The following is a 22,448-nucleotide window of genomic DNA, read 5'->3' as shown; positions in this document are numbered from 1 at the left end:
GTAGAAGAGCAAAATAATTAAGTTTGACTGAAAGTCTAATTACAGAAACGACTCTGACAGTCGTTTCTCCTTACTTATAACCTAATCAATGGATTACACTGTCTATTTTGTAAAACAAATCCATTAACAAAAGGTTGAATGTTTTGTTAGAGAACCATTAAATGGAGAGAAAGCAGAACACAGTTAGCATTCACAAGAGACCCTATGTGACCGAAACTATGTGGACAGAGACTTTCCACCAATATATGGCAATTAATCATGTGGTTGTGACACCATGAGCATTAATCTGCAGGTGGGACAGCAGAATATTGTTGGTAGCAGCAGGGATTTTCTCCCCTTCAGACACAAGAGTTTTAGTGAGGTGATAAGACCTCACTTGAAGCACTTGTACCTCGTAAGTCTTTCTCCTTTTTACCATTGAATCTTTAACCCAAAACCTCCCTCTCTCACCATGTCATTCTTGTTCTCCAGGAAGATGGAGAGCTTTTTAAGGAAGGAGATGACCACCAGCAGCAGTTCCTCATCCTCCCGGTCCAGAATCTTCACCAAAATGTTCACAATGTTCTTGTTCCTCATCTTCAGCTCGGTCCGAGTGTCTTCGGCCAAGTTCAGCAGCAGACACAAAGCAACTGCAAGTTCAATAATGGCAGACAGGACAGAATCAGCTCACAACATAGAATTCACTGTTTCCTATCATTTAGCTGTGGCATTACAAATTTATCTTATATCTAAGGCACCAGGTCTGAAGATGTTAATTCTACAAACTGGCCTGGAATCATAGTAAGTATACTACTATTTGCTCATAGCACCCTATTCAGCAGCAGCCTGAGACCACACCAAGTTTAATTAAGTGTAGACTAGACTGCCAGCATCTTGAAAACAGATCAAACAACCTCACAAAAACAAACTGATGAAAAATAGTTTATGCTGCTGAGTATAAGAACGGGAAGTATATGCATCGTGTACAGGAATGTATACAATAACCAGCGACCAGACTTTGAAAAGGAAGTTTTTACCAGTTTTTCTCCATTGAGAACTCCTCTATAACAAACCACAGTTTCACGTTAAAAACAAGTTGAATGCTCCTCAGTGGACTCAGGACATCTCTGAGTCGTCTGACACTTCTACTGATCTTATTTCTCTGATAAATTCAGACACAAACATGAGAGGAATAAAATCATTAATTTGCTTTAAATATAGAGCTACGGACACCAAGATCTAAACTATAGAGTGCTTTCCTGATTAAAATCACTGACTTCTCTGGTTTGAGAAGTCATAGAAAAAGATAGGTGTAAATTAAAGATTATACCTTAAATCTAACCCTAACCTATTGCTAAAATTGGGATAAACTGCACAACAGTAAAGAAATCAACTTTGTTACCGATATTTTAATCAAGTACTGAATATGACATATTGCAATATATTCTTTTACATTTTTAAGTACCTCTGAGAAACTGCTCCTGTTTGATCAGAAGGCTTTGGTACTTTCTGAAAGACTTGTCATGCTCTTTCTTCAGATTCTGGTTATCAGTGAATTCTTCATGTGAAATCAGTGAAGGAAACACAACAGCCACCAGGCTTTCTCCTCTTATACCATGAAAATATCCACCAACTTAGCTTCTTCAGTCCCCATTTACAATCATTGAATATCTAAACACACTGATGGTGTTTATGCTATGTAATTTTTATAGCAGAAAGTCAGCCACATGAAAGGATATAGGCCTTCCTCTTCTTCTGCAGCTCATCTTGCCATAGGTCGTACCTCTTCAGCTCATGCTCAATGATGTTCATACACAGGGCCCCTATCTTGAAATGTGTGACGAGGCCATGGAAATGGGAGAAACTAGAGGACAAAGTAAGCAGGGAAAGAGGAAAAAGTGGACTTTCAAAACTTAAGTCACATTTGGGATTTTAGCTGGGAGCTGTCGTTGGAATGACCCAATTCGTCACCCCTGAAGTAGTTTACAAAGTAAACTGTCAAAGTCAAAACACACTCCGTCAAATAGTGTGTCCTGGTCTGACTTAAAATCAGTCCAAGTTGAACAGTTTTACAATCCAAATAGCATAACAGTGAAGATGGAGACAAGCCAAGAATGACGATCAGTTTTCAGGCATACACATCCTCCTGCAACCTTAATCAGCTCTGACAGACGTTTATGTATTATTCTTGTGAGCTAATTTTAGAGTTTCACAACCCCCAGTCAGAGAGTGAAACCACAGTGTTAGGTTGACTGTCAGAGCTGGAGGACTACCGTTGCAGAGAGCCACAGCATTTTATAAAGAATAGCGCAAAGACAACTTTGTGTGAGATCAAACTATGACAAATAATAAATAAGAGTATACACCACATGCCTCCTGTTGGTCTGGGTCAGTTTTTTGGTTTTGATGTCTTTAGTTCCAGTAAAGGGAAATCATAATGCTACAATGGACATTGATAATCAAATCAACAGTGTTTACAATAGTATATTTACATACAGATCTTTTTTTTATAGACACAGAAGCTTTAAATCTCTTTTTACTCTTTAAATTCTGCTCAGAAATCTGATAAGTCTGTGTGAACAAAAATTTATCTTTTGCCAAGACCATCTGATAAGTGACACACATCCATTCCTCTTGCCTGGTCTGGAAGGGCAAAATTTGCCTACGCTGACCTCAACCCATGACTATGATTTAGGATTTATGGATATGGTCTGACTTGCTCTTTTGAATACTCTAAGTTGGCAGTGTATCAGGTACATGTAAGTAAAGGACTAAGTCTGGCTTTCATGAAAATGAAGAATATGTCAATATTATTTCAAAACCAGGGGACTTTCCATGTTTGTGTAGACTAAAAGTTTATGTTTACCTGGAGAAACAGAAAAAGATGTAGATGATTGTTGTTGCCAGGTCCACACTCTGCTTCCAGTCCTCCCTCAGGACACGGGCCAGGGCTCCAAGGGCCGCCTCTGACCACAGACACAAAAACAGGAGTCAACAAAGAGACACAAAAAAAGAAGGCAAGACAGAAAAGCAGAGCTACAGATAAGTAAGACAAACTTATCTGTCAGACAAAGTCAGTCAGATTGAACAGAGCTCAACACAGCTGCAGGTTAATTTTAATAAGTGTGGTGTGAGAAAATGTGATGAGGTCTGAGGCTCCTGGTGATTTTGAGCTATGGATACTCCTCGGTATAAAGACACGAGTCCCAGGCTTCGTCTCCTCTTTCCACACTGACCCCAGGCCTCCCAGTTCACACGAACGCTCAGCTCTAATCAACAGTACACTGGCTGATCCGGTGCAACAGTTCGAGTGAGCTGACGGTGCTTTAAGACAGTTACAAATGAAGCAGTGCTGCCTTGTGAAAGTTGTGGAGGATGATTACTCCGTGCTGTTGTTGAAGAAACAGGCCGGTTGTCATGGAAGGGAACAGAACTGGAGCTGAGCTGTGTTTTCTTTTCAAGTCAAAGAGGAGCGAACAAGTTGATAAGAATCAGTGGATTCTACACCAAGGCAATATCTGTGGCTGTCGGAACAATTTTCATCTAAGTGCAGTGTTAAGTTGAGCAGCTGAGGTTTGAACATTTAAAACTTGGTGTTCAGAAGTTATGTCAAGGTCCACTTACTAGTTTTTTGCTTGTATTTCAATCCCATCTCAGGGTCTTACTCAGCCAATGGGTGTATTCATCTGGGGTTTGTTTATTCAGTTGGAACTTGATAACAGCTCCGGGAATCAACGGACAGCCAGATAGAGATTCATATCTGACGCTACGGATAATTTTTGAGCAGAGATGGGTCATACTCCATTTCCTGTGCACCACCATCTGAGTTGGGCTGCAACTAATCACTCATTAATGAGACAAGCATCTGCTTCATTGATTATGATTTATTTGATAAAAAGTTGTGAAAAAAATTATCTCTCTGTGTCCATGAGCCCAAGGTCTTTTTAAATTGTTTCCATGAAAGCTAAAAAAAAAAAAAAAAAAAAAAGCTCCTGTAGCTCTTTTTTTATGTTAAATTCTGAAAAATTTTCAAGTAAAATCTTGATTCTGGTTATATGTCTGTTACTCTGAACGAACAGCGACAAAAATAGACAACAATGATAAACAGTGGAGACAGACAGTTTTGTTTACTAAACTGGAGAAATTGGGTAATTTTTTTAAATCAATAGTTAAGTGGCAAACTTTTTAGATTAGATTAACTAGAAAAAAAACTAACCACAAGTGATTTGTGCATCACATGCAAAAGCAAGACATAGGTTTAAATTAACAATGACATGTTTCATATGTTGCTTCATCAGGCTTTTTCCTTTCATCACCTTTTTTCTTTAAAAATTATTAAATAATTAACTGAGAGATATCATGTTCTTTAGAATGCTGTTTCATCACTTTAAGGCAGCTCCAACTTAAACTTAAACTGTTATCTTTGTACTATGATTGGAAAAAGGGAAATCGTTGTGAATATTAATAATTAAAATATTGGTGTTGGCTCCAAGTGAGATGTTGGGTCAAAGCCACTGAACAAAGTTAATAAAAGCCAAAACAGTAGAACGTCAATCCATGCGTGTGTGTGTGTGTGTTTGTTCATTAATTCATTCAATCATTCATCTTCACCCACTTATCGGTTTCTGGCCCAGCTGACACTGGGTGGGTGTGGAGTACACCCTGGACCAGTCCATCAGAGGGCCAACACACAGAGACAGAGACCAGCAACCACTCAGACTCAGACAATTAGACAATTTAGAGTCCCCAATTAACACAAACATGCATATCTTTGGACGGTGCAAGAAAACCATGCAGGCACGGAGAGGACATGTATGTATGTATGTATGTATGTATGTATGTATGTATAGTGCATAGTAGAGTAATACAACATTAAAAAGCGGGTTTTCATTGAAACTGAATTTTATTTTTTATTGTTTAATGCCACTGTCTCGATGTTTTGTGGATTAACCAGAGTAACAGAAACATTGGTCCTGCAGAGATGTTAAGGTTACTTTTTTTTTAAATGTTCTGTGTTGTGAGCAGCCCAGCATCACTTAAATTTATATTCATCACACTGGGGATGAGGAAGAAAATGTGGACATAAAAGAAAATATGCACCAATGTAACCAGAATGTAACCAGCCTTTGGGGTAAATGGGTGAGCAAGCCCTTTAAAAAGTAGAAAGTTACCATTATTGTTGAGTTCCTCCAGGTTGTTTGGGTTACAAGCCAGCTGGAAGATGAGTGTGGCTCCTTTGATCTTCTCCTGGATACCCTCGTACAGCAGCTCCACGTACTCATCAATGCTGGTGATGTTCGCCTCTTCATTCAACTGGAGGACACAAACACGCTAATGTTGTTGCCGCTGTTCATGTAAACATACCTCAACACCGGCACACACACCAATTCCCACCTCCACTCCTGCGTATGGTGTGAAGTCTCGAGGTAAGACACGTTGCTGTTCTTGGTTGTCTGTAAAAAGCAACATTCAGCTTCCTGAAACGTGCTCTGGTGATAAAATACCTCACTCTCAGCATGAGGAATGCTTTGAACCATGAAAGTATGTGTGTTTTTTGTAAGAAGAGTAAAGCACTTGGACTCATACCATCTGGCACTTTGCGGTTTTTCAGATAGAAGAGCAACTGCTCCACCTCGGAGAGTTTAGACGGGTGAATCAGCCGACACTCCTCCACCACCTTCAAAGCCAAAGAGGACGTGTCTGTGTGGGCATTCAAGCTTTTCAGGCGAATACTGAGGACAGCACAAAGACAATTAAAAATCACAGCTTTAATTCTCAACATTAGACTCAAAGTTGTCAGTTATAAGCTAGGTTGTTAAACAATGATTTAGCAATAGATATCATGTGAGATTTGGTTGTCATATAATCAAAACTTGGTCTGCACATGATCCAATTGGTCTGAAAGGGTTTATGAATCAATCGATCAATTCTAACCACTTCAAGATGTGTTTACATTGTTCAAAGATCATTTACAGTAAGACTATAAATTCTAAATACTGAATTTATTTAGTGCTTGTCCGCACATTTTCTGACACTCTTTGCGTTCTCCAACCATGGGATCCCCCAGCTCTCCCAGTATAGTTGCCTCCACTTCATACTGAATGACAAGGGCACTCTCAGTGGGATGGACATCCAGATTACAGCCTTTCACTCTCCTGCTAGTCACATAGACAGACAAGACACAAAGTGTGCAACAGCTTTGTTATCACAGATTCATTCAGTGTGCTTTGGGCATGTGTTTCAAGTAAGCAGCGATCTGTTGTATCGCACAGAAGGGTTTTGCTTGTCTGTTTTCCTTTCTCACATGACCACGTGCACAAAAAGAAGCAGATTTCCATCAGTGGGATGAAACGGACGCAGCCAAAATAACCAAAGCACGTGAAACAGCTATCATCTAAATATTTTAATTTCTCTTCCTGCGAAAGTATTTTTATTCAAATGAATGGTTTTTCAATTTAAACTGTCTCCTTCAATGCTACTTGTTATTTACATGTGTTTAATATGTTCTTTGCATTTGGTTTACTGCTCAATTAACTTCCAGTTGGTTATATATAAAGTCACAAATATTTATGTTGAATCTACTAAAAATCCAATTTCATTTAATTTGATATCACCAACTTATACTTCCAAAAGGTGCAACTGTTCTATTGAACAGTTTTTAAAGCATAGACAGGAAAAAAAATGGTCAATGAATGCGTCAAATTTTAATGTCACTATCTGAACCTGGAAAGAGTTAGGTATCAGTTTACCTTTGGACGGTCTCTTAACAAACAAAGCTACACCTTAACACTATTTTTTGGCACGAACATCAGCAGAAAAACGACGCATTGTTTGCTCGTTGCTTCTCTGGTCGTAGACTCTCAAATTTACAGATTTTTCTCCTACACCCTGAATACATCTAAAGTTAGCAGTTAGCATTGGGTGAGCTAATTGTTAATGTTAGCCGTTTCTCGTTGTACCTGTCAAATAAAAAGCCTAATACAATCGCATAATCAGATAAAAAACAACGTAGTCGTTGATTTAAAGAGTCTGTCATGGTGTCAGTGAACAGCTGAGCATCCCGTCGGTGTGTGCTTTTTTAACGACGGGTTAGCTTCGGCTTCAGAAACGGCAAAAAGGGTTAGGGTTAGGGTTAGCTTCAAGCGAGGAGCCGTTACCTCTTAAAATATGGGGCATTTCCTGCTTGCATATTGTCCATTTTGGATCGAAAACAAAACGCACATCACATTATCTTCTGTTGTTCTGTTACCAATGGAGAGCAAAGCGGATGTTTGGATTTTTTTTTCATCCATGAAGCTGCCAGAGAAGAGAGACTGCTGCCACCTGTAGTGTCGGATGACTGGTCGGCTGGATGCTCCAGCTCACGGTACAGCAGCTTGTCCATTGATTTGTCTTCAATTTTATCTGTTTTCTTAGTTATGAAACATTAATAGGCTAATGAATTGAAATGTTCTCCTGCTGTTCTCACTGTTATGTCAAAAGGTACAGGGTTCACCCCCAGGGAACCATGAATGTCTTTACCAAAGATAATGGACAAACTACCAAGAATTACATTTGTGACTCAAAACCAAACAACACCCTCATGAATTAGAAGGGGTCGCCATTACTCAATGAGACAACAACTAAAGGCAAATTTTTAATCCGCACTTGTTTTATCGCAGTTTTAAGATGATGAAACAGGTTTTTTTTTTCCGGGATAACCATTCCTATCACCTAAAGAGTTTGCCTGATAGACATGAAGAATACACACAACGCACCTGAAGTTCGTTCATGAGTTGGATGTTGGAAGACTTTCTGGGGGAGACCTGGTATGATTAGGAGACATAGCATCCATCCCACTGTGGAGGAAATTGCTCTCACATCTAGAGATTTGACCAAATTTACTAGAAAGTTAAAACTGTCATTCCTGAGTCCAGACCAGGAGGCAGAGCTGCAGTTTAACTCTCTTCTCTGCACCTCAGTCAGAGTCAGGCTGCCTGTCCAGAATACATCAGAACTAATGTCTACAGAAATTCAATAGCGAGGGGCAGGGTACACCCTGGACAGGTCGCCAGTCCATCGCAGGGCCAACACACAAAGACAAACAAACACTCACACTCACTAGTTAACTGGTTAGAATCAATGGTTAACCTAGACATACATGTCGTTGGATGGTGGGAGGAAACCCACATAGACACGGGGAGAACATGCAAACTCAGAAAGGCCGGGAACCAAACCCACAACCTTCTTATTGTGAGGCAACAGTGCTAACTGTGTGTCCCCTGAGTATGTCAGTATAAACGAATCTACACCCATGACTCATGTTTCATATTCCTTGCCCATGGTACAAGGAATACAAGGAATTCCTTGTATTCCTTGTACCATGGCCCGGGAGGAGGAGGTTGCGATATTTCACTTCAGCTTACTCATCCATCCTACAGTAGACCAGAGTGTGGTTATAGATCTTTTGACAGCCTTACCTGTCAGGATACATGCATTACATTTGTATGTATTTCCTGATTTATTTTGTAGTTCCTGTCATGTTACTGTTAGTTTTACTTCCTGTTTTTTCCCTCCATTTGATCACATCCCAGTGCTAATGTGTTACCTCTGTGTCTCGGTGTCTCCTCTCTCCTAGTGTATTTAAACCGTGCTCCCTTCCCTCCTGTGCTAGATTGTCTTACTGTAGTTACCTCTGTTTACAAGCTCTCTTGCATTCTGATCTTGGTTTGCCTTCTGTGTACTTCTGCTCTCCTGGTTTCTCCAGTTCATTGTTTGGAGGCTAAAGCAGCGCCCATCGAGGAGTATGATGGCAATTCTGAAATGTGCCGCTCCTTTTTGATTCTTTGCTCACTAACTTTTGAACTGCAGCCTGTTACATTTGCTACTGAGCATTCAAGAGTAGCATTTATGGTTACTAATCTCACCAGAAGAGCGTGGGAACGAGCCACTGCTGAGTGGGAAAGGCATTCTTCAGTTTGTGACTCTGTGGTTGCTATTTCATGCCATCAGGTTCTGCAAGCTATCTGCTGCCATAACCTTGCCCCCACCTAGCCCATATCACCGTGCCATAGAGCTTCTTCCTGGGTTGACACCACCCAAGGGTTCTCTGGCTCTGCCCAGTCCTGCAAGGAAGACTATTGACAAATATATCTGGGGATGCCGTCTGCAGGGATCAGCCGTCCTTCCTCCTCTCCTGCTGGTGCTGTTTTATGTTATTTTTGACTACTGCAGCCTGAACATCACAGTGAGCTTTGAGCTTCTTCAGGGTGTTTTCACCAAGCTGGACCTTTGCAATTGCTACCACCTTTTTCAGATCCAGGAGGGCGATGAGTGGAACAGCATTCAACACCCCCCAGCGGCAACTACAAGATACTCAGAATGCCATTTGGACTCACCAATGCACCTGCCATCTTCCAATCAATGATGTCTTTGTTTATCTACCTTGATGACATTCTGATCTTTTTCCAGTCCAGAGGAACATATAGGTCATGTCCACCAGGTGCTGCAGCAGCTATTCAAGCACCAGTTGTTTGTGATGATTTTACCAGTTGGATGTGATGGAGTTCATCAACGTCATGCCAGATGCCCTACCAACCTCCACAGCCCATCAAAACCAATGCCAATCTGATCAATGTGTGTTTATCTCTTTCTGTACTAAAGTCTTTTAAATATTGCTGTTATTAAATCTCTCCTTAAAAAAAAAAAAAAAAAAAAAAAAACACAACACAATGTTGATCTAGATGTTTCAGCTAATTATAGACCCCATCCATCCTCTTTTCCCTCTCTCTTTCCCCCCTGCATATACATTGCATCCTTACATGTCTAGCTTTGTCTTTTCCTTCAGGTGCTAAATCATCTCTGCTCCATGTTCCTGCTCAGTAATTACCTTTAGTTATCATTACACACTACTACCTTACCATTGTAACTTCTCCCCTACTGCTAATATTTACTCATGCACATTTAGTCATTTCCCCTTCACCCCATCTCTCCCTCTGTAAAACCCAACCAGTCGAGGCAGATGGCTGAGCCCTGAGCCCAGCACTGTCCCTTAAAAGGAAGTTTTTTTTTTTCCTTGCCCCTGGCACCAAGTGCTTGTTCTTGGAGGGATATGTTGTGCCTCTTTAACTCTATTGTCATGATTCCAAAAACAGAATCCCCACACAGTGACAGATGAGGTAAAGCAGAGTCTTTTAATAATCAAAGTAACAACCAAAAGTAGTCGGTAAGAAAAATGGTGCAAAAACAAAGAACAAAAAGAGGGAACGGAGACTGAGTTCAACGTTCAAGCCAAACGAACAAAGAACAACTGAGAAAAGGTTATAACAAAAAGCAAGGCTGAAGAAACAAGTCTGAAATAAAACCAGACCATACAAGGAACCAAGGGTGAGGCAGAGGCGAGGCTGACGAGGGCACACTTCATAACCTATGCAAAAAGGAAAACGGAAAAGGCACAATTACAAAATACAAAAATAGGTCACAAGGGAGCAAGAACCGCACATAGGGTAGTTGCAAGAACTCACCAAAAGGAGCTGAACACTCTGGCAGTGAAGAGCACTCTAAGGAGGGTAGATATGGAGGCTTGAGTGCAGGTAGATGTGGAACGCAGGGAGGAGAGGCAGGGGAAGCAGAAACACAACACAGGGCAGGCAACACAAAAACCACCAACAAAAACATGAACCATGACATCTATAAAGAGTTTGGTCTCAACCTGCGTTATGTTTAAAGTGCCTTGATGCCATTTTGTTATTTGGCACTTCATAAATAAATTTGATTTAGATTTGTTGGTCTTTCAAAAGTTGTTGCATTTGCAAATTCAATTAAAGGATATATGTGAAGCACACATTTTTCTGTGTCAGTTTGTTAACTAATTAAAATTGCAATTCATTTGTATAATAAAATGTTGTATAACTAATTTAAAACCTGAAATGTAAATTCAGTAATCAACTAGATTTCAAATTAATACAACAAAAGTTATAAAACAGTGCAGCCAAATACATAGGAAGCATTTGCTGTAGGGAAAGAAATGTTGAAAATAACTTATAGATTAGTTAACATTTGCTAATTTCTAAAATTCAAAATCTTGAATCAACAGTATTGTCAAAGAGAAATTCACCTTCAGTATTAAAAAAATTGAGTAAAAGAGGCCTTCCTCTTTTATTTTGGAATCCATCTGTAGACGTGATTAATAGTTTGGCTGCAGGCTGAAGTTACACGGGACACCAGGGTGAGACAGGGTTCGATAACACTGAACATGACCTGGAGTGAAACAGCTCTATGGACAGAGACACTGTTACACAACCCTGGCTTTGACTTAAATTCTTCTTTTCAGTGTTTTCACTTTAACACGCAGGTTCTCATAAAAATGTTAATTTCAATACATTACTAATCTACTTGTATTCATACATTATTCTATGGATTAATGTAATTCACCTTATTAAAGTTACGAGTAAGATATAAACTAACAGTTGGAATAGACAGTGTCATACTTGTAAAAATCAGCTTCTGTCATCATCTGTCATTCCACACTTGCGCTCTAGATGATGTCACCTGTCTAAATTTAGCCATTTCCTTGTAATGGATAAATCAGAATTTTAATTGTATGAGGTATTCCTCGTCACGGACATAATTCTACATCATTTGTTTGACACGTTAACGTTTGTTTTAGATACAAGCCTTTGATTGTGTTTCCCTCAATAAATCAGAAAACATCTCAAACCACTGTGGTTTAAACATGTCAGTTCATTTATATTTTGGATGAAGAAAGGAAATTGCTATGATTTAGTGAGGTCACCAACGAGCCGTAACTAATCCTGAAGTGCAAAGTGTCAATCTGAAGAAGTCACACACAGTTGGTAAGATGACATTACTGAGACACCCAGTAAGCAAAACTTGAACCATGACAGGATCTAGTTTTTCAAGAATAATTCTCTTAAGAGCCTCAGACTTTCCTATTGTGTCTGCAGGCAGCTGGTCACTGTAGTTTGTTTTTTTTTTTTTTTTCAACAAATTTTACACAAACAGGAGGAAGTACTGTGTTTGTTGGGGACTATATGGGTTTGAGGCTGTGGTCAGTGATTCTTTGTTGTGACATCACAAAGTAGCAGCTGGTTTTAAGGCTCAGGTCTGAATACAGGTTATTAACATTTTCTGTGGACTGAGACCTTTGATACGTTTGCCTATAACCGAGACCACAAGGAAGTGGTCTTATAGAGGACTTTTGTAGAATACAGGATGTTTAAGAATCCAGATAACTTAATTGTGCATTGTAAACAAACATGACATAAAAAGGAACACAGCTGCAGTTTGGGTCTGTGTATTAAGGGAATAAGATAACTGATGATTGAGGAACAGTAAGGGAGCCTTGTAGACCAACCTGAGAAAACTTGAGACGTTGCTAATTTTAGGACCATACCATAAGGCAACGAGGGCTTGAAATCAGGCACTTGTGTGCTGCTGAGCTTTGCAGCCAGAAGTCAAGTCACCTTCAAACATGCTTGTTGGTACTGAGTGTCTTTAGACTGAAGGGATCTCACTCCATGCACCCGCCTCCTTCACTTATCTGAAGCCAGCGTCCCTAGCAGGAGATCTGTAAATCTGGTAGGACGTCCTGAGCTCCACCCTCTGAAAAAGATCTCTGCTGATCACTTGAACGCTGACTGAGAGGTGTTGAACACTGAGCTAGCTAGATATAGCTACAGTGTGAGAAATAGCATCCCAGTCAGACACCGTAACACTTACTCTCCTCTTACTCTCCTCTGTCAACATTCAGTCAAACACCCTCTGGCCAAGGAACATCAGTACGTGCAGCAAAAATGGAGATTTCGCTTGAAGACGACAGCGAGACCTCACCAACCAAATTCGAGTACAAAGGCGCTCATCTAGCCTTTAGGGATCGCTGGAAGGGGACAGATGATACCATGTGCCGCCATAGCATGTCTTTCCACTTGCACCACACGCTGAGAAGTGAGTTCTTTGCCAGCTACCTGTACCTGCTGGAGAAGACACCTTTAGGTAAGACTGGCTACACAAAGTTTCAGCCTCACTAAAGGTCAAAAGGTCAAGCTTTACAACATTGATTGGGTATGAGTGATAAAGCACACTCTGTCTCACTCAGTTTTCCACATTTTGGTTGACGACAAATCATTTGACAAATATGCTGATTATTATTCAAATTTCAATACACAGAGATGACTATTTTATGAAAATAAACTTGAGTCATATAGTTAGTTTAAAAGCAGACAAGTCAAATTTGTCTAACAATGGCGCAATATTCACTGAATCACTCATTCTTATTCTACTGCATAACCGTTTCCGGGTCATGGCAGGTGCTGGAGCCAATCCCAGCTCACACTGGGCAAAGGTGAGGACAAGTCACCCTGGACAGGTCACCAGTCCATCACAGGGCCAACACACAGAGACAGACAGAGACCAACAACCACTCACTCACACTCAGACCTACAGACAATTTAGAGTCACCAGTTAACCCAAACATGATGTCTCTGGACGGTGGGAGGAAACCCATGCAGGCATGGGGAGAACATGCAAACTCCACACAGAAAGGCCCAGAGCCAGGAACTAACACTGCGACTTTCTTGTTGTGGGGCAACAGTACTAACCACTAAAAAGCAAACAAACAAACAAAAAAAAAAAAAATCTGACAAAACTCTAAACATAGAGTAAATAAATTGTGCAAAAGACTTGTTAGCGTCATAATTTTCTGTACCTTTTAAAATACACTCTAAAGAAAGTCCAAACACATTGTTTTGCTAACACTCCTCAAAAGCTGTGTAGGGAGCGTTCATTATATCAGTCATTACTTGTAATTAAAAAGGACTGTTTTTCTTTTCTTTGAAGTGAACATATCGGGTATTAGTACCATGTTGGTTTACTTTCAATATAATGAGGACTCATTCTACAAAAACACAAATTAAAGCATTTCCCTGGATATTGCTTTCAGAAAACTTTAATATAACATAACCTGCGCTGCATCAGTTATTATTACATCAAATGTTTACTCTCATGCAAAAAAAAACAAAACCCAAAAACAATGACTTGGACTGGATTTAAATTAATCTGCAAAGATGCACATTTGACAGGCTCCATGACAAAAGTTATCTTCTGTTGCCTTTACTTTACTTTACTTTACTTTGAAAGCTTTACCTTGTCTCGGTTTTAGTTTGCTCTGGTGCTACTCTCTTTGTTAACAAAGTGCAGGTGGCTGATTTATGACCCTGCTAACTGTAAACATGGTTTATAGTTGTGCACATGGGTGAACGCAGGTTGGCCTGTGCAGCCAGACAGTCACAGCAGAGGGTTTCTCCTTGTGAACCCATTGTTAGCTGTGGCTGTGTGTAGCTTTCATGTTCTCCTCATGCTTCCTCTGGCTACTCCATCTTCCTCCTACAGTGTAAAGACATGCAGGTGAAATGATGACTCCAAACTGCCCTTTGCTGCACACAACTCTATGCTCTACCCCTCTTGAACCCTAAAAGGGTTGGTAATGTTAAAGAATGAATTCCAGAGGTTGGGAAAGGGTTTGGATTTTGAAGAGGCTTCATAAAAGTCATTTAGACTAAACAACAACAGCATGGAAACTCCCTCTTGACTCATCATCAACTGACCATTTAATGTTTTTGTTTGAGTTCAGATTAATCAGCTGAGGACCTCATTGATCAATAAGCTTTCAAAGCTGTTTCCCTCCACTGTTTCCCACTACGTTAGGCTAAACAGACTAAGCACAGCCTGACTCCAGTTCTTGTACTTTGCATGATGTGACACTGATGTCAGAATAGCTCATAGAAGCAAAAACACAAAATTTCAAACAAACAGGATATTACAACGTCTCTAAAATATGAACAAAAACCTCAAGTGTCTTGTTTCAAGTCCTCATAAAGAATGTGATGTAATGTACGAATGCTGTGCTGCATCTTTGGTGATGATTTCAATTCCTATTACTGCCGCACAGCAGGAAACCTTCTAATTGATCATGCCAGCAAGTGAACTGACAGATATTGGTTCATCGGGTGTAAATTTGCACACAGCTGCTAGCATGACAGTCGTTATAAAGGAAGTGGCAACTGGCTCCAGATCCTCAGCTGGTTTAGAGGAAACTAACAACCCCTGCTGTAAAGTGCATTGTGATAGTACTCTTCATTGTTGAGGATAAGTCTGAGTTGAACCTATCCTCTCCAGACTGCACACTTGTCCATCATGAAAGTGCAATCTGCTGAAACAGGAGCTCCTTGTCTGCTGTATATTCTGGCTCTTTCTTACCACCAACTTGATACAAGGACCATGAATGGCATGGCATCTCGAGCATGAAAGCACTATCTCATGTCAGTCATAGATATACATGACAGTCAGAGGTCACACTCAGATTATTTATAGACAGCCATGACATCTGTAAATTGACTGGATGATATATATATATATATATATATTATGTCTTAATAATCTCAATATAGAAACTGACAAATCCACAGAAAACAAAGGTACAGTGGCAAGGAAGACATTTTTTGATCTAATCTTTATGTGAGTCAGCAGTGTAGACAAATTTAGCATGCTTTAGATAGAATCGCAAATTTAGAATCTTTCTTTTTTTGGACAGCTCTTCGAATTCAGAATCAGAATCAGTATGAACTTTGCTGGCCAACTATGCATTGGCAAACAAGGAACTTGACTGCGTTGAGTTAGGCTCTTTATGTACACAAGTAAACAAGAAGGAGAAATAAATAAAAAAAAAAAAAGCTAAATTCAACATTGTAACTAAAAGATTAAAAAAATAACAAATGTCTCCAGAAAAAATAAGATTTTCTTCTTTAGAGAGCTTCCACAGCTCAGACATATTCTCCGGATGTCTGGGGTGAGTGTCTCTCTTCAGGTCATTCCACACTATCTCTACTGGATTAAGGTCCGCACTCTGACTGGGATTCACCATAAATTGATTTTCTTTATCTGAACTCACTCTGTAGCAAATGACTTTCCAGGTTCAGAGGCAGCAAAGTCCTCCATTCCTGCTTGACCTTTGGGATGACGTTTTCATGCTGGTTTGCAGAGCCCTTTGTGGAACATAAATGGTTCTGCATGTTCATCCCAAACCGTTACGTCCTCAGTTCATAAATGGTTTCCAGGTAGTGTTGTGGAGAGTAAAGCTACTCTTTGATGTGGTCAACTCATTAACAGGGACATTAAACATGTTTGGTTGACACGCTGAGCTCCTTCATTATCTTACTGACCATTTTGCGTTTGCGTTTTTGGAGTCTTCTTACCTGGATTCCTTCTTCTAGGGAGCATATCCACAGATCTGTAGACTGATGAAGATCCAGACTCAATGAGATGATCCTGTGACCCTTTCAGCTTTATGCTAACCCTAACTGTTGTTGATTCTTCTGAGATCCTTTTCATGTAAAATAGCAGCTGATGAATAGCAGAATAACAGAACGTGTTTTATTGATGTTTACTCCAGCGTCTTTTGTTTTCATCTTTAGCTGAGGGTTTCACATTCTTTCTCCAGCCTACACTGTGAATGTTTGAATTGTGTATTAACAGCGTCAAAAACAACAGAATAATTAGACTGTGTTTGCTGTAATTGCACCTTAGATGAACATCTGATTAGATTTATAACAAATTAATATTGCAATGCTGTAAATTTTAAATGGTTCACAAACCATTTTAGCCACCATGCTGCACAACATAGACATGTTGGAGGGGTGTTACTGAATTTAAATTTAAGCCTAAGACATTAAAAGTAAATACTAATCTTCAGCCCTTGTATCATTTGATCTGGTGTCTCACACTTGGGTCGAGTCAGCTTTTTCTCCAGCCTTTAATCTGGTGAGAGATAAATGGGCATGCTGGCTCTAGATCGACTGTTTCTTGGCAGACATTTATGTTGTCTCGATATCACTCCTCCTTCTTGTTGTTTCATATTTCTTTACGTATCCTTCTTCTGAAAACCTCCCTGGGGAGTGGGGGGGGGGTCACATGATGTGCAGCTGCCCATTTTTAGCACAGCAATCCAATGCCATGACAAAATCCTCAAGTATATCTTAAAGATATGGACTGCTCCCTGGAGAGTCACAACAGGATTTGTCCTTTTCTGCGCCCTGTTTTCAACGTGCCACAGGACTGGGTTCTGTTCCTTGGCTTTCTGCCTCGTCCTGATGTTTCTAACATGGAGGACAGAGTCCAGCTGAAATAAATCCACCCCTCTTAGTGTTTCGGCATGGTGTCATGAATTCTGCCACTGGAGAAGCGTGACAAGCAGAAGACCTGACCTGACCCCCCTCCCAACGCACTGGGAATATGTCGTCTAAGCCTTAGGAAATGTTGTGTTCATTCTGCAGATTTATTTCAGCTCAACAGAACTGAGCTTTGAATGGTTTCAAAATCCGGGTGTTAAGTTTCATAATGTCAGAGTATGTCATTGACATCATATTACAAGAGTATGGAAGGACAGCACATGTCATATTTCAGATGCAAACAATCCTTAATCAATCCAACAATATATTATTTTATATGATAAACCCCCGAGCAGATTGTGAAGGACAGAATATCTTGATTTATTGACTCAATATAACCATATGTTACATTTTACTTTGTGAGCAGCGGTCCTCTCCATGTAGCACCTCCACTTTCATGTTGGGCGTTTTGGCACTGACACACTGGTCCTGCTTCCTAATAATAAAGACTATCATCTAGCTTTACATTTGGTGCTCACCTTTTTTTGTTGTTTGGTGATTCTGCACCACTGCCACAATCAGGACAAAATATCGAAAGACAGGAAGCATGTTTGTGTCATTTGGTTGTGTTGAATTTGCAGCATGCAGAGAGAGAAATCTCCTGAATTTGTTTGTTTTTGTCTTTTGTGCATGTTTTCTTCATCAAAAGTATGTTGAACTCTCAGATCAACTCTCACACCTGCAGTCTCCAATGCAAATGAATTAGATTCATCAAGTTAAAACAACAATTCTCAGGATCAGCTGAATTTCACTGAAGCTACATTTTATAAGAATCTTCTGCACAGTGTCGTTTTGGCATCTGTTCACGGTGACCTCAGACTTTAGTTTGTGTTTTTTCATTTTTAAACAAGAGAGTAAGTTGGCCTCTGGTCAATCTGTGCCTTTCATCTCGGTGTGTAGAGACTCTTTAAAGTCAGTTCCTCATTTCTCTGTCCATCCACCTGACTCAACAGTGAAGCTGTTCCCGCTCACCTGCGAGTACATCAAAGGAGAGAAGCAGTTTTACTACAGAGCTCAACAGTTCTACGAGGATGTGCCTGCCTCGGAGGAAGGCATGATGGGAGATTATGTGGAGATTTCCAACGTAGATCTGGAAGGTTCCCGGCAATTTCTGAAGAGGTTTGTGGTGAGTCACAAAACAATTATATCATGTCAGTTAAGTTCAAGGCCAGTTTGGGAACTTGAAGCTCTGCTGCTGCTCCATCATCTGATTTCTGTTCATCTGTGTGTCAGTTTATATGGTTGAAGCTGCCTGTGAATAGACATCTATTTTGGATCTATATCGGATCAGGAATTCAGTGCACATACAGAGGCCTCTGTGCAGTTGCTAATAGCAGTTCAGATGTGATGCCAACCCCATAAACACCCATATAGATCCAAGAGCACTTTGCACTATGGTCAGTTTTACTAGCATTCCTTTGTTCACAGTGGAAAGAGGGCATGTCTTTCATTTTTATGTTTATAAAATCATTTGTTTTATAAATCACACTGTGGTGTGTAACAGACTGACATCAATGTTTTTCAACATTAACATTTGTATCAGACCACACATGTTGAATTGTGTGTTATACATTAGTGTGGACTCGAGATGTTTGGAGAGTCTGCGTGCTAATTCAGGGGAACGGGTTTGGCACACAGACTGTTTTATTTTTAGGATCAGTTTTACACGAGCTCTAATTATAAACTGCTAAAACTGGATGCTTCAGAGGAAATACAGATGAGCAAGTGGCCACTTTTTCTCTGCTTCAAATGTAAACACAACACGTCCTGATTTAACAAAGCTCAGTTCTAACACCATGTTCAGGACTACTGGTTCCTACACAACAAAGCATTGAAAAATGTGAAATATGTGATTTTTTTTATTCTCTGCACTTAGTCCTGTTTATTGTTAGATGATGATGCGTTGCAGATGTATTTATTAGAGCAAAACATAAAACAAAATTTTCATTGACAATAAATTCTCATTAAATAGTAAAAAAAAAAAAGAAATAGGAGAAATATTCTGGATAGTTACAAAGTTTAATAGGCCAAACCAGCACATTTAAAATTTTCCTTTTTAGAAAACAATTATAAAAGTCTTGGGAGAATAATTTTTGTCATTACTGGTTGGAAATCTAATACTTTCACCTCTAAACATGATACAATGTTAAGAGCTGGGACAATAAGTGCAGTGCTAAAAGTTTTTTTTATTATTATTATTTACATCCGTTTTCATCATTAAATAGTTATTAAATGTTTTTTTAAATCAAATTTAGCAGTTTTGGAACTGAAACATTGACCACCTTGCCTGACTTCACCTTCATTCATTCATTGATTCATGTTCTACCACTGGGGCCAATCCACTATACGGCTGCCACCCTTAGTTCACCTCTAGTCCTTAAAACATTGCTCACATGATTGATGTTGTGTTTCTTTGAACTGTTGCTCATGAAGTGCACAATGCTCCTATAAATATGTTCACTATTTTTCACCAGGATACTTTAATATTAAAGCTGGGAAGAAAAATACGAAACTTTCCCTTTTTGAGTCCTCATCGTGATGTGACCCAGTGTAACAGAATACTATCCTGATGACATCAGCCTTCAAAATTTTGCACTGCATTACATAATGGTGACAACTTACACATGACATTTTTCAGTGATGTTCCACACTGAGAGTTGCTTTCTGAGTAAATGATGATGATGTTTGCTTCGAATTATAATATTGGCTTTGTTTGTGTGGATTTACTGTCTAGAAAGTGGCTTAACTCCACACTTGAACACAGAGGTCTTGAATGATTAAAGCCTCATCCACCAAACTCAACTAGAGGTGTTTAAGCATTGAATCTAAAAAATCTCCTCCCTAGCTGTGAACAAGCTGTTGTTTAAACCACACGTCTCCAGTAAAAATAAGTGTGGCGGGAAACGATTTAGGATACATCCAGATTAAACTGAGCTACATACGTTCACTGCAATGTGGCACTAACTCACTGAAACCAGGAAGCATCCAGTAACAAGCATGGAGCTCTTCGGGGCCCCATCTTTCATAGAATCACACACTAGGGCCCCCGATGTGTAAGGGTTGGAGTGAGGTCAGAATACCAAATGAAAAGGAAGAAAAACCAATGTGATTCAAGCAAGGAGGCTTTATGTTCCCCTGTCTTAAAAGTTCATAGTTGTGTTGCCCTGAGGAACTGAGGTCTACTTGTTGTGATGTCGGTGCTTTTGAGGTGCAGAGGCCTGACATCTGGCAACACAGAAACTAGTATAGACCCCTCTATGACTTATGGATATAGGAATAACACACTGCAGGGAAACAGAAATTCAAGTGTAGATTGTGTTTTAAATAAAGTCTTATTTTTTATGACTGCCTCAGTTTTATTACAAACAACTGTCGTCAACTGAGGTATTTTATCAACCCCTCCCCGATTAAACTTCAAAACTCGGCTGAGTTGAGTATCATTTTCACATGCAGGGTCCTGGAAAAGCTGGCACACACTGTGCTCTGGACTGTGGCTCTGGGATCGGACGTGTGACCAAAGGCGTCCTCCTCCCTGTGTTTGAGAAAATGGAAATGGCGGACATGATGGAGCACTTCCTACTCCATGCACATGAGGAGTACCTTGGCGACGATGCTGACCGCATCGAGACCTACTACTGCTACAACCTGCAAGAGTTCACACCTCCGAAGAAAAAATACGATGTCATTTGGATGCAGTGGGTGGCATGTAAGTATGGGAAGTGTGCCAGTCCACAATCTTCTTATTATAGAGACTAAAGACAGATTATCCTTGTCATTCATAAGTCAACCAGATGAAATGATGAAATGATGGAAAAACTGAATTACATTTAAAGGAGTTCTCTTTGGTTTTCTGCCACCAAATATGGTTTGCTTGCCTGAAGCAGAAAATGGTGATATTCTCTTGTCATGGTCAGTAGAGGCTAAGGCTAGCTGGTTAGCATGAAAACTTAAGTGGAAGAAAAGATGTGGTAATCAATGGTTTACATAATCATAGCTTTCTACCTCTGGAGAAAGCTCTTTATGAGGAAAGTAAGTCTGATGCTGAACACACAATGTTTCAATAGCGAAACATTTTAATAGTTCCAATAACAGGAAACTTTTTCTCAAAGCAGCTGAAATGAACATTTCAATGAAAGAAAAATCAGCAGTGTGGAAACAGTTTGACTGAAAAATTGTGAAAACCTCTGTCTGACTCTGTAGCTGCACTGGTTTGTGAGTTTCAGCTCACTGAGTTGAAAGGGTTCAGCATCCAGTCATAGACTTTTTCCTCTGGATGTGTTCTGGACATGTCCGGATAGAACCAGACACTGGGACAGTCCCTGAATGCACTGCAGGAATCATTAATCCTCTCTGGCTCAGGAGTCCTCAAAAATCCTCCAGGAGGATCTAATCTTCTAGCCTGGTTTGTTTGGATGGACACCTGGGGGAGACATGGAGATATAATCTCCCTGTATTGTATGTAAATCAGATGGTGCATGATGCATTATAATCTGTTTATGTGCTTTTGAGCACTGTTAGCTACATCTAGCTAGGAAACACAAGCAGGAAAATGGCTGGTTTTCTCAGTTTGTACCTGTCATCTTCTTTTTAAGGTCACCTAACAGACAAGGACCTAATGAACTTCCTGTTTCGTTGTAAGAAGAGCCTTGTTCCCAACGGTGTCATCATAATGAAGGACAATATGGCGCGGCAGGGCTGCAAGCTGGACCCCATTGACAGCAGCATCAGCCGCCACCTGGACATAATGAGGAGCGTCATCGCCAAGGCCGGCCTGGAGGTCCTGGCTGTGGAGAAGCAGGAAGGCTTCCCTGATATCATCATGCCTGTTTGGATGATTGCAATGAAATAGAAATGAAACAAAAAACTGCAAAAAGCCTCTAATTAAGACAAAATAAACCTTAAATCTGAATTCACATTTTACTCCAGTTCTGCTAAAATCACTAGATTTGTGATTAATTCTCCAAAAACTGTAAAAATTAAGACAAAAAGAAAAAGAAAATCCTGACACAATAGTGTTGACATCACAAGGAGATCTAGGGTGAGTTTATGGAGACAGGGAAACTTTTTCTGCCATGGGCTGCAATGAAACGAAAGTTCTATGGAACATTAAACATCTACAGACGCATTCTGTTTGTCTGTGAAGCCAGACTGTAATTTGCTGTTTGCTAACTACCTTGTGATGTTGGATGACATCAAATATCAGAGCCTTCTCTGTGTGAGAAACTTGTCCCATTCTGAATTGCAAAA

The 22,448-nt window shown here is 40.0% G+C and overlaps 2 protein-coding genes across 4 annotated transcripts in view; one reads left to right on the top strand and one right to left on the bottom strand.

The window, feature by feature from the left end:
* The window catches only part of kifap3a (kinesin-associated protein 3a), a 29,099-nt gene extending 21,850 nt beyond the window's left edge, over positions 1-7,249 (bottom strand). For 2 of the 3 annotated variants that reach the window (XR_003840644.1, XM_029499456.1), the window contains exons 1-9: positions 7,137-7,216; positions 6,003-6,137; positions 5,566-5,711; positions 5,374-5,432; positions 5,151-5,292; positions 2,846-2,945; positions 1,719-1,843; positions 1,445-1,543; positions 451-629 (exon numbers count right to left, since the gene is read on the bottom strand). Coding sequence is in view for 2 of the 3 variants with exons in the window: in XM_029499456.1 (XP_029355316.1) it covers positions 451-629; positions 1,445-1,543; positions 1,719-1,843; positions 2,846-2,945; positions 5,151-5,292; positions 5,374-5,432; positions 5,566-5,711; positions 6,003-6,137; positions 7,137-7,177 (1,026 nt within the window). In the remaining variant the exon portion in view is untranslated. Of the gene's footprint in view, positions 1-450; positions 630-1,444; positions 1,544-1,718; positions 1,844-2,845; positions 2,946-5,150; positions 5,293-5,373; positions 5,433-5,565; positions 5,712-6,002; positions 6,138-7,136 lie in introns of all 3 variants that reach the window. The other variant, XM_029499457.1, reaches the window with a different exon arrangement.
* Positions 7,250-12,679: 5,430 nt separating this feature from the next.
* ntmt2 (N-terminal Xaa-Pro-Lys N-methyltransferase) lies at positions 12,680-22,133 on the top strand. The gene is made up of 4 exons (XM_029500819.1): positions 12,680-12,972; positions 18,155-18,327; positions 20,655-20,907; positions 21,794-22,133. The coding sequence occupies exons 1-4, from the start codon at positions 12,774-12,776 to the stop codon at positions 22,048-22,050; spliced, it is 882 nt and encodes a 293-aa protein (XP_029356679.1). The 5' UTR covers positions 12,680-12,773; the 3' UTR covers positions 22,051-22,133.
* Positions 22,134-22,448: the final 315 nt, after the last annotated feature.

This window comes from Echeneis naucrates, chromosome 4 (assembly GCF_900963305.1).
Source record: "Echeneis naucrates chromosome 4, fEcheNa1.1, whole genome shotgun sequence".
In the NCBI taxonomy this organism is placed as follows: Eukaryota; Metazoa; Chordata; class Actinopteri; order Carangiformes; family Echeneidae; genus Echeneis; species Echeneis naucrates.
Note: the sequence above shows the minus strand (reverse complement) of the source record. Positions and strands in the feature narration are given on the sequence as shown.